At 43.9% G+C, this 12,856-nt stretch overlaps 1 protein-coding gene across 36 annotated transcripts in view; it reads right to left on the bottom strand.

Moving 5' to 3' along the window:
- Positions 1–91: 91 nt before the first annotated feature.
- The window catches only part of Sec31a (SEC31 homolog A, COPII coat complex component), a 55,076-nt gene continuing 42,311 nt past the window's right edge, over positions 92–12,856 (bottom strand). For 17 of the 36 annotated variants that reach the window (XM_060381019.1, XM_060381012.1, XM_060381010.1 and 14 more), the window contains 5 exons: positions 7,474–7,532; positions 4,784–5,047; positions 2,692–2,811; positions 2,222–2,293; positions 92–667 (listed from right to left, as the gene is read on the bottom strand). In XM_060381019.1, the coding sequence (XP_060237002.1) occupies positions 488–667; positions 2,222–2,293; positions 2,692–2,811; positions 4,784–5,047; positions 7,474–7,532 (695 nt within the window). In that variant the 3' untranslated portion in view covers positions 92–487. Of the gene's footprint in view, positions 668–2,221; positions 2,294–2,691; positions 2,812–4,777; positions 5,048–7,473; positions 7,533–8,819; positions 8,859–12,856 lie in introns of all 36 variants that reach the window. The other 19 variants (XM_021646085.2, XM_021646083.2, XM_021646082.2 and 16 more) reach the window with 3 other exon arrangements.

Consider the following 12,856-nt stretch of genomic DNA (forward strand, 5'->3'; position numbering starts at 1 on the left):
ACACACACACAAACACACACAGCAGCATGCCCACACCCACTCATATGTAAATAAAATGTAGTAAAAATATAAGAAGACTATAACACATACAGAGGATTACACACTTTAATCTGATTGATGTGGAGGAAGTAGGGAAGACATCAAAGAAATTTACTTTAGGTCTGTTTTATACATAGCCAGCTGTGATTTTTCTAAAAAGTACACCCAAGTTTTAAAAACCACATTTTGTCCAAATCCCTCAGGGAAGCACAGTGTGTGTAATCCAGGAAAGACACTATCTGCATAGCAGGAAATCATAATGGGCAACAGAGGGTTCAAACAACAGAAAGCACCAGGGGATCAAGCAGTTCTAGGGTGCGGATACCTGCAGAAACAACGGCACAGCTCCTGGGTGGCTGCCGTGGAAACATGCTAACGAGGGGTTGGTCCGAGTCTTAGCATGGCTCTCTTTGGAGAAGCGGCAATGCCAGCGCGCAGGGCTGCTGTGTCAGACGCCCAGCTTACTGGCCTGGCTGAGAACAACCTTGAGGACCGGCATGAACGCCGACGTCTCACTGAAGTTGCTGGTGCTGACGATGTGAGTGTGGACGGTCAGCCCTTCCGAGTAGTTCCTCGTCTCGATGCTCCTGGCAATGCTGTGCAGACCGTTGATGATGGCTGGAGAAAGCTGAAATGAAGGCGGAGGCAGGAGAGGGTTACACAGCCTGAAACACGCTTAGGAAGCTGTAACTAAGCCTGGTGGGGTGGCGCATGCCTGTGATCCCAGCACTCAGTGGGAAAGAGGTAGCAGATCTCTCTGAGATCGAGGTCAGCCTGGTCTACAGAGTGAGTCCAGGACAGCCAGGGCTACTCAGAGAAATGTTAGCATTTCTGGAATATTAAAACCAAAGATTTTAGAGCAAGTAAAGTTACAATTTAAAGCAGAAGGTGACAAGGTGACTTGTGTAGAAGTCCTTTATGAATTATGAGCTATACATGCTGCAAAGCAGCCCTTTACTGACTTCCTCCGGCAACCAGAAATGCTAACACCTTTTTCCAATTGAGAGTTTTCCTTCTCCAGGTACTTTACACTGAGCTCTTAACATTAACACCTTACAGCTGGGACCCCATCTACCTGAAGCTGTTTCTACAGCAGATCCTAAACCTTCTGTCCTTCTCCCTGAGTTTGAGGCAAGAAGCTTGGCCATATAATGCAATTGCCAATTTAACTAGTTTTTCTTTCCAAAGATGGGAAAGATGGTGTTGGAATCCAGGCTTTTCAATGAGCTAGAAGTGCACTAATTCTCAGCCACATTCCAGGCTCCTTAATCACTTTTTATAATTCTCTTCTGGCATTAAAAAAAAATTCCTTTGCGACTAGATCTTGCTATGTTGCGCAGGCTGGTCTCATGCTCCTGGGCTCTTGAGAACTGGGATCTCTGACCCATGCTCCCATCCCTGGTCATGTCCCCTTCCTTCCTTCGACATCTCTGACAAAGCGTCATCCAGCACACTGGTTCACCTGTCACTCCTTAAGATCACAGTCTAGCTCTCTGCCATGGTGGCACTCAGCACTCCCATACTTTAGAAGACAGTCTCTTTTGAATCAGTCACAGACCACACCTCTTCCTATGAGATCACCTTTCTTTGCTTTGTTTCTCATGAGAGCAATGTTATTTTTATCAGATGAGACTGAGTATGTCAAACAAGATTACTGCAAAACTTGGCTCTGTTCTCTCCAATTGCAGCACTTCATTAAACTCCCAAAAGGAGCAGCCTGAAAGGTCAGTTCAAGAGGACCAACACTGTGGTCTGGCTGTGGGTTCTCTTGGTCACAGAACATTACGCTGCTCATCTGGCAGTAACATCTGGTTTTGCCTTTCTCTATCAGCTGTTGTGGGAGAAAAGGATCAGGAGTCTTAGACTCCAAAGCAATGATGTTTTTCTCCTCTAGAAAACAGAGCACCTGACTTCTCTCTGGCTTCTAATACATGGGCCATGAGAAAGGAGCAGTTACCCTGGGTCCAACACAGTCCAATTTATATTTCTGATCTTTGTTACAAAAAGGGCTAATTTCCCCTTTCTGTTCTCTCCAGCCCCACACAAATGAGGTCCAGGAAAGTCCATTCGGTACTTTTATGACAATTTTGTCACAGAATGACAGCACTGACGAGCCGCCTGCTTTATTAGCAGCAAAGAATAACTGATTGTCATAATCCACCTCTTCCCTGGAAAAACTTACTGTCTGTTCCCTAAGCTTGTCGTACAGGAACTCCAGGCGCTTGCTGGCATCATCTAGCTTTCTCTTCGTTTGCTGTAGGAGAGGAAAAACAGGTGTTACACTTGAAGCCTACACTTTATGATACTCAAGGTCTTTGTTTATCAAAGGAAGGCCACTATGACCATAGAGCCTTCAATAGCGAAGGACCACCAGAAAGAACTTAAAAAAAAAAAAGGTTTAAAAAAATGTATTTTACTCTTTTATATATACACATGTTTTGTCTGAATGAATGAGAACCACATGTGTGCAGTGCTTTCGGAGGTCAGAAGAAGGTGCTGGGCCACCTGGGAGTGGACTTACAGACAGTTGTGAGAGGCCATGTTGTGCTGGAAATGCAACCCAGGTCCTCTGCAATAGTAACAGTGCTGACCCAACTCTCCAGCCCCAGGCTCTACGTTAGTTAAGTAAACCGCGAGAAGAAAGCTACATACAGGGTCTGTGGCTGAGGACAGGCAGCGCTGGATAAGATCCTCAAACGTGGTCTTCAGAATGAGGTGCTCGTCTGGAATAGGTTTCTTGGTAATTTTTTCTGTTGGCAGAGCCTGCACGTGCTGGAAGAATTAATGTTATAAAAACAATCAGAAATGACCAGAAAGTATTTTACATACAAAGTTGGTTCTATTAGAAAGACAACCAACTTGCCCTATCGACAGGTATGTTCAAAATAAAATTAAGGTTTAACATGCAAAATCATGGATTTGTGAAGAGTAGGAAGTGCTAGCACTCCTTGGACAGCTTGGATTTGAGTGACCATAATGGCTGGGGTTTGAGCTAAGTGGTAGAATGCTTGTTCAATAAATGTGAGGTCCCTGACCAATCCCTGCATCATACACATACATACACACACATACATACACACACATACACACTCACACACCCTGAAGTGACTGACTAGGTACATACAGAGTCCCTTATTTTTCTTTTTTCCTAGCATTCTTCTATCATTTTCTCCCTTTTTCATTTCATTTTGTTTTCTGAGACACAGTTTTGCTGTATAACACCTGGGGTAGCTTGAGATAATGGTGATTCTCTTACCTTAATTGCCAAAGTGCTGAAATTTCAAGTGTGTACCACACCTGACTCATCTTTTACTCTTCTCCCGTGTCCCCCTACGCCCCCACCTTTTACTCTTCTTAAAGGGTGTTAAACGATTACAAAAAAACTGCAAAATTAAGTCAGAGGGTAAGACAGACGAGATCATGATACTGCTAAGTACAAAGATGGAAGGGCACAGGGATTCCAGCTTTCTATGCACTCACTCATCAGTTAATCCTTTCACCCACTCAGAAAGTACCAGGTAATTATGCATCAGTCCTAAGAAGGCTCACAGAACACTGGGAGAGAAGCAAAGCTTAAAAATGTAAAGCCTGGTAATACTGTAACTACAGTAACGTAATGCTTAGGGGAACTAAAAGATACAATAACTCAAATCTGTCCAAAGGGAGGGAGGGGCGCTTCAGAGAACTGCCTGAGATAAGCCTGGCTAGCCACTTAAGTAAGGAAAGAAACATTCCAGAGAGAGGAAAACAGAAAGGGCCACAAGTGATACAAGGGGAACCAAATGGGGGCCAATCTGACTGGAACAGAGAGCAAGGAATATGAGCTCAGGAGTTCTGGATAATGGAAAGTATTTTGTCCTCATCCTTTAATAACAGGAAGCTGTAACGTTCTGGCTAAAGAGGAGGTAAGACCAAAGCAAGTGATGCAACTTTAGTGCTCAAGTCTTTGGGCAGGATGGTTTTTCAACAACAATCTGTGGAGACAGACAGCAGAACCAGCTCTTCTCTCAGGCAGGACTTCATCTCCTCACACCGAGTACTGACCCAAGCTCTTTACAATTTTATGCAGAGGTCAAAACACCCTTGTCCTTCTAAGTCTCTTCGAAATGTGCTAAGAGTAATATTTAACTCATGGGATTCCTGGGCCAAACTAACTTGCCATGAAAATCAGTATAAACCTGTCTCTCCATCCAGAGGTAAGGCTAGCTTAGTAGGGTTTTTTGTTGTTTGTTTGGTTTGGCTTTTCAAGGAAGGGTTTCTTTGTGTAGCTCTGGCTGTCCTGGAATTCACTCTGCAGAGCAGGGTGGCCTTGAACTCTGGAGATCTGCCTGACCCGTGTGCATGTCACCACACCCAGCTTAGCTTCGTAGGTTTTATGCATACACATTAAATGGCAAAACTCGTAATGTTTTTATTTAATATTTTAAAAAGAAAAACCTATAAAAACAGCTTTTACTTAGCAACCGCAGGTGCAGAGAGGACTCAACCAATCTTAAATTGTATACTGATTAAGTAAAATATTGTAATTACTGAGACAGAGTAAACATACATTCCCAAAATTCTTGTCTAGAAAGCTCACATATAGCCATGCAATTGAAAAATAATATATTGGCACTACCAATCTCTTAAAATGGAGTTGTCATTTTGGAACCAACACTGGAAGAACTGTGTAAGTTAGCACAGCAAAGCAACCCCAGCCTCCCATCTGAGCCATCTCCCGTGTGCCCGGCAGACTTACTGATACCTGGATGGTGTTTCCAATAGGAGCTCCTGGCGCCCCTTCTGTGCTGGGCTTTGAGAAAGAAGGTGGCATGCCTGTATGAGCAAGAGGCTGCTGTACACCGTGGAAGGGCTGGCCGCCCGCCAGGTGTGGCTGTGGGAAGGAGGCCTGGCTTGACAGAGGCCCTGCAGTTGAAGGTGGCTGCTGCAGCACCTGTGACTGGGGATCACCCGAAGCGTTCATGATTGGTGACGTAATGGGAACAGGAGGCATGAAGTTCTCAGGCATCTTTTAAAAGATGGGGGAAAAAAATTAAAACACTGAAAGTAAGACTAAAAGAGAAAACAACATTTCCTCAGCTAATAAAAGTAAAGGCCTTACAGTGCCCCACACTTACATTTCTTAGCAGGAGAAAACTTTCAAATGAAATTTTGTGCGGAATTCCAGAGTAAAACATCTAAGTAGACCTACTGTGCTGACATGGGTGAGGGCCACAGGCAGGGTCATCTCTCTCTCTTCCTAAACAGACTCCCAGTAAGAGGCACAAAGCCTCGCATTCTTTCCACCTAGCAGTTCAGGACTGAAGTGTCATAAGTATGGCTCATGTGGTGCATGTTAAGTGACAACAGCAAGTAACTCCAATCTCATAAATCACTAAGTAGCTATTACTTGACACTAAAAATAGCAGCTTAAGTTTCTGGCTGCTATTAACCCTTTGCTGCGGTTTCCTTACTGACTACTTGTCTCCCAATGTTATGTTCTAACCTCTCAGGATTATTCTTGGGAAACAAAATTGCCAAGAATTTACGATATATATATATAGCTTCAAGGAAAGAAAAAGATAGCACTTATATTCAATAGTGTGCAGCAATTATTGACATATAAACAATGTATTTATACAGAGCATTTCTTCACTTAATATTATCTGTGATAGGGAGAGCAAAATGGCTTGGTGGGGTGAGGACAACTGCTACCAAGGCCAAAGACCTGAGTTTAAGATCTGGGACTCACATGGTGGAAGGAAAAACCAGCTCCCTGCAAGGTGTCTTCTGACCCCCCACCCTCCACACACAGAAAAAAAAGTCAGAAACTTATTTTAAAAATTGCAAGGGGCTGGAGAGATGGGTCAGTGGTTAAGAACACTGGCTGTTCTTCCAGAGGACCTGGGTTCAAGTCTCAGCACCTACTGGCAGTTTACAACTGTCTGTGACTCCAGTTCCAGGGGATCTGACAACTTCATATAGATATGCAAGAAAGCAAAACACCAATACACATTAAATAAAAAATTTAAAAATCATTAAAAATGAATAGAAGAAAACCTAAAATATAATTATAAATTAATGTTGATTACAAAATATAATCATTATTATTGCTAGCAGCCCAAAGGACCAAAGAAACTTCCAAAAATGAGCAACAGCAAAGCGAGAAACTGTTTCCTGCTAACTGGGAGGCCTGCAGGGGACTGACACACTGCCTTTTAAAGGGGCTTTAATTCATACCCCTGTCACCAGAACAAGGCTGTCCTGGGGGTGGGGATAGGTACAAGAGGTCAGCTTTTACCACAGAGCTAAGCTACGACTGGCCTCAGACTGTGATCAGTGTTTGAGATCTGGGCTGTGTGTTTCCAGGGTTTTGGCCTCTTATTCAAAGGACTGAAATAAAGGCCCACACAAAGCAATTTTATGCAAAGAAAAAAAAATTTCAGACCAGAAACTGTCAAAGCCAGGTGGTTGTGGCACATGCTTTTAAGCCCAGCCCTCAGGAGGCAGAGGAAGGCAGATCTCTGAGTTTGAGGCCAGCCTGGTCTATACAGTGAGTTCCAGGACAACCAAGGCTATACAGGGAATCCCTGTCTTAAAAAACCAAAACCAAACAAACAAAACAAACCCCACACAGATTAGGAACACTGGCAAGCCGGACAGCAGGCCACATGAATGAGGCTGCTCAGTGTCCTAGGTTTGTGGCTCTTGCTTGAGGCCTTCGAGTCCAAAGGCAGGGGCTGGCTACTAAGAAGTGTAGCTTTTGTTCTTTCTTTTGACTGACAGACTAATTTATATAACCATTTCTCTACCGCACATCTGATTTTAATCCCATGCAAGCTAAACCACGTGTAGACATAGACAGTCAGTAGGAAATTCTTCCTAAAATTTGACTTATGGACACAGTTTTGCTTTATTACAAATATGCCCAAAGCTAGTTCAGGCTAGATCAGCCTTTCTACTCTTGACCTTGAACACAAGCAGAGTACAATTGGATAGAATCTGTCCAAGTCTGGTGATTACTAAGCAGAAGAGAAACCTATTCCTTTGTTCAGAGTGGGGCACACGTACAGCTCAACGAAGGAGTAGGCCCTCGGTTGCTGGGCGCACTGCTCAGAGAAGGACATACAGGTGAGTGTCGCAGGCTGCCAGAGGGATGACAACATAGCCCACGTCATCTAAGTCCCAGGTTCCTAAGCCATTCATTCCCTGTGCTTTCCTGCCTCGGCTTCCCAGGCCCTGGGATTACAGGCGTGTGCCACCCATAGCAGAGTAAGGCTTGGATGGCATTCTTTCTCTTCTTTTATTGAGGATCAGAAGAAAGTCTGAAAGTACATACATTTTACGTACATTGGCCTGGAAGCTTTGCCTTTAAAAGGATTGGTTAGGTGAGGTAAGTACCACATGGCTATAGATGACTAATGACAACAAAGACAGGTAGAGAACTTCCATTACCTTCTTCTTCTTCGGTACTCTGTTCAAAGCTGGAGGATCATTCCAACCATTCTGAGGACCTAGAAGAGACAACAGAAGACATTTTCCTTTAGAACCCTAAAAGGAAGAAAACGACTCAACCCACACTGACAAATTCTCACACGTGCCACACAGGCTGTACCAGTCAGCCTGGTCACACAAGGCCCATTAGCAGGTGGCACATCCTGACAGCACTGCTACTCGAAGTGCAGGGCCTGTGCCAAGCTTAAAGCTGAAGTCCTCACGTGGAAATGCACACACAGCCTTCAAAGTCTGTTCCCTCTTCTCCTGATGCAGGAGGAACAGCCTGACTGAGTGTGCTTTTGCAAAGTTCTGCCATAAGAATAAAGGGAAAAGCCTTCTATTGCCAAAAGAGCAATTCAACAAGCACATCAGAACAAAGATGCTAAACACGGTTCTATTAAAAACAAACAAACAAACAAAGAAAACCACCTGGGCCAGGAACAAGTCAATGGTAGAATGTTTGCTCAGAACAGGAGGCTTAGGTTCCATGCCCAGCACCATAAGACAAACTCGAAAACAGCAAGAGCCCAGCTATATGACAGCAACAGTAATTCTCATCATTTTCTAACTTACGAAACTGTCACAGCACCCCAGCATCTCACATCTCAAAGTAAAATGGTCAGCAGTGGAGCTTGCTGGTCAGTGCTGCTGAAACCGGACAATGTCTACATGACAATGTGTTACTTCACACCCCGCTGTGGAGGCAGACGGTTGTTAAAGCGCAGGTGTGTGCATGAGCATGTGAAGGTGGAAAGTGGCCCCCACTTCCAAATGGGTTGTGTTCAGGATGCCCCCTTGCTTGCTGAGCTCATACGAATATTAATTCACAACAAAATTGCTTGGCAAAGCAAAGAACCAGTCTGTGCTAACGTCATCGAACATGGCCAGCTCTTTTCCTAAGCACATGGACATAGTTAAACAGAACTTCCTACAAGTTCACCTGAGACAGGAGGCTGGACAGGGTTCTGAACCCTTTAAGTTGGTCACAAGATACTGAGTCACATCTGCTTAACAGATTCTTGAACACAGCATCACACAGAGGAATCACTCACTCTCTCCCCACCTCACAGTCTTAACTGCTATAGCAGTCGTGTCATTGTGTTCACAGGACAGACAGCTTCTATGATTTACATCTGTAGTCTTCAGATACATTCAATCACTTCTAAAATTTGATTCAATTAAAAGCCAATGAAATGATACTGATCAGATTTAGAGCAAGTTCACATGCATTATTGCCAATGTCCATTCATTAGCTGTATTTAATGATTAAATTATTTCAAAGGTCTGTTTTACAACCAATTCACCTTCCAATACAGATGCCTGGTCTTGAAAAGGTTGATTTTCTGTAGACAAAATGTAAAAGTCATTTAGACAGTATTATGGAAGACATTCTAAACTCAACTTTTTCTTCTCTGCTTAGCAGCACCCAGGAAAAGCAAATTAACCTCAGAGGAATAAAACGTTATTATTTTTTAAAGGTTTATTTATTATTTGGACAGTGTTCTGCCTGCAGGTCAGAAGAGGGCACCAGATCTCATTATAGATGATTATGAGCCTCCATGTGGTTGCTGGGAATTGAATTCAGGGCCTTTGGAAGAGCAGTCCCAAAACTTTGTACTTTTTAAAATTTACTTATTGACAGGGCCTCTAACTAGATATTCTGGGCTCACAATGTAGCCCAGGCTGCTCACTACATAGCCTAGGTAGACCTTAAACTAATGATCCTTCTGCCTTAGCCTCTTACCTGCTATGATTACACATATGTACAACCATATTTGCCCTAAAACTTTTAAGTAGGGTTATGTGAAATGTCTTCTGTCCAATTAAGAAAGTCATTAGTTTTTTTTTTTTTTTTGGAGGGGGGGGGGTAAATTCCTTTAAGTTGTATAAGAGACAATGAACTCTTAAAACATCATTTCCCCCTCTTACTCTGCATCTCTTCTAAGAGAGGTTTACCCTTCATTAAAAACCAGTGTTTTGGCCAGGTGTGCTGGTACACACCTGTGACCCCAGCACTTGGATCCACCACAGAAGCAGGCAGATCTCTGTGAGTTTGCAGCCAGCCTGGTCTACAAAGTCAGTTCAGGACAGCCAAGGCTACACAGAGAAACCTGGTCTAACCCCCCCCCCCCAAGCCAATGTCTCCCTAGTTTCTCTCTTGGTGGTTTCTCTATTTAACAAGTGAAGTCAATACATCCTAAGGGCACAGAATTTCCCATTCACTAGCTACTTAGGAAAACAAGTGTTTTTATGTTGGTGTCACTCAAAGCTGTGAACCCAAGCTGACTGAGACCCTTCTTTAACTATAGTCTAATTTGTGAGGTTAAGGTAGGGCCTAATGTTATCTTTCAAGTGTGTCCTAAGTGACAGAAATATTGCTCTCAAGCCTCCAGCAGTGTGGAAGAGGAAAAAAGAGGCTGACCACACTCCCTATCCTACTGTCAAGGATCCAGGTGGGCCGGCCCAGCCCAGAAGGTACATCCGTCTGTACACACAGCCTAAGAGAGCTGCCCTCAGCTGCATGCGCTCTTCTGCTGACCAAGAGAACTGCCCACAGCTGCATGCCTTCTTCTGCTGACAGGACAGGTAGGGGACCAAGACTATGTCTCTCGTCTCCCCACTAGAAGCCTGGCTACTAAGGCACTGAAGCCCGGAAGAGTGCTTGGCTCTCTTCAAGTAGCAGCCTGGGGAGCAATTTCCACATGAGCCCTTAGTGACGACATTGAGGTGAGGTCATAACAAAGACAAATTCAAAGTTAGCAGTGAATTAGAATCAAATGGGAATCAAGACTCTCAATGGATGGGCCAGCTGGCTAGCTTGAATGAGAAACAGAAGACATGGATGACAATGAAACTTGCTGAGTAGAAGGAAAACCTGTGCAATCATAAGTCTAGATTAGTAACATTTTATTAGGGTGGTAAAACTTCAGGCTATTTTTCTTTACACTATTTTGGGTCTTTCAAAAATATTTTTTATGGTAAAAGCAATAAAAATCATGTAAAGTTAATTTTTAAAATAGGTATGGTATGTCACCGGATACTGCAGAACCTTCCTGACTCTTTCAGACTCTAGGGAGAAAAAGACAACTCTGGTCTCACATGACAGGGGTGCTGTCCACTAGCCTTATTCAACCCCAGTCCTCCCCGGGAACCGCAGGCCTTGGAGAGTATAAGCACACAACCAGTGGACTGGCTAGAATAACTTTTGGTGGATGTACAAAGAAACACCAATGCTGATGGCCTAGAAGACAATTTGGGATGGAGAGAACACAGAATTCCCATCAATCACACACACTCCCTTTCTCTAGAAGCCAGTGTGTCATTTTTTTTAAGAGAGACACACAACTGACTGTTACAATGAAAAAGATAATGAGTTTTTCCAAAATAAAAACATAAGCACCAGAGAAAAGGACATCTCTCCTGTGCCTCTCCTCCATGTGAAGAGCTAAATCAAGGACTCTGACTTGATTAAGGAAAGTCCCATAAAAATAAACAATGTCAAACACAAACTCCACTTTTCACAAAGACAGTAACACCCACCCAACAATAGCTTCATAGCTTGAAGGCCATTTTATCAGAAAACAATTTTTGAGTAAAATTCTAAAGCCTTCATATTTTTAAGAGTTTCCTCTTAAAAGAGCACCCGCTCACTCCAGACGGTGAGATGGGCTACTTCCTGTCACTCTGTGTTGCACAAGGGACCTGCCCTGTTGCCACCTCACCCCACAACTGGGGCAGCATCCACCATCTGTCTTGCCTCTGCCAAGCTGTCACAGTCTCTCCTGTGAGCACACCTCCAGATCTCTGTCCCTGAGAGCGCCATGTAGGCCACAGCACTCACAGTTGAAAATCTCTCACTGGGCTCTTCCCTTCTTACTGTGTGAACTGCAAGCTTTTACTTGTTAGGCCTTAGACATATGCTCTTCTTTTCTGCCCGGCTACTTCTTCCGTAATTCCAGCTCCAGACTAAACAGGCTTTCATTAAGAACTGATTGCAGAAATGGTTTGTTAACTGCAACATCTATTTCTCTGAGCCTTCGGCACAGTCTCATGTATTAACAGAAAGCTTAGAAATCTGTAGGATCTAACAGGAATTATCCACATGCCAACTCGAATTTCTAAATTCTAAACAATCCCATGATCCACGACACATTACAATAGGGCAAAATTTTCAGTCTCATTATGTAACTTCAACAAAACCTTTAGGAAATCCAAAATTAAAATATGGTGAAGTGGGCTGGAGAGACGGCTCAGAGGTTGAGAGCACTGGTTGCTCTTCTAGAGGTCCTGGGTTCAATTCCCAGCTATCACATGGTGACTCACAACCATCTATAAAGGGCTCTGGTGCCCTCTTCTGGGAGGCAGGCACATAAGCAGGCAGAACACTATGAATAATAAATAAATCTTTAAAAAGAAACTATGGTGAGGTGACTGTAACGAAGATGTAAAGGAAGGTTAATATATGCAAGAGGTTAACCAGCAGCGGGCATACAGAGTGCATGCTGAACACCAGCCCGTTAGCCATTCTGTCTCCAGCCAGGTTACAACTACACAACATACATAACCTCATGGCAAATACATGCTTGCTTGAGAAGGAAAATGTGCTGTGTAAATACTTATTTTTTATCATAAAGTGACAAAAGCCTCCAGCAACGGTGCTGGGGAAGTCTCTGGTTCCACCACTGGGAGGTTTCTGTCCCTGACATGAGAACTCCAACACAGGGGCAGAACCGGCCCAGGCCACGGGGATGCAGACCCAGGGTGAGCTGAACCCATGGCATGCGCTCCTGAGACTGTCTGCAACACCTAGAAGCTCCAGCTTCGTAGTCTTATTAGAATCTACAATGTCTCCCTAGTTTAATGTCTATCAGGGTGTGAGGACCTAAACAGAAGACATAAAGCAAATGCTAGGCCATGCCCAAGGCATTTTAGTAGAAGTGAGTTCCCCTTCTATTTCCTGTTCCACCTGAGAGGGTGTTTACTCAAGAATCATACCCAGCGACTCCAAACGGTTGCTTATCGAGGTTAAGGGTATCTGTGGGACTCTATGAGCTAGCACTCATTCCTAAACCATCGAGCTACCACTGTGTCTGCGTCGTACGACTGAAATGGGTATGGCAGTCCCCTCCATGGTCAACTCTGTCCAAAGTTATTAAGTGGAATATTAAGAATTCGTAAGCAAGGGCTGGAGAGATGGGCTCAGTGGTTAAGAGTACTGACTGCTTGTCTACAAATCTGGGTTCAATTCCCAGGTCCCACATGGCAGCTCACAACTGTCTGTAACTCCAGCTGTAGGGGCTCCAACATTCTCAAATAGACATACACAGAGGCAATACACCGA

The sequence above is a fragment of the Meriones unguiculatus genome, chromosome 3, assembly GCF_030254825.1.
Source record: "Meriones unguiculatus strain TT.TT164.6M chromosome 3, Bangor_MerUng_6.1, whole genome shotgun sequence".
NCBI lineage: Eukaryota > Metazoa > Chordata > Mammalia > Rodentia > Muridae > Meriones > Meriones unguiculatus.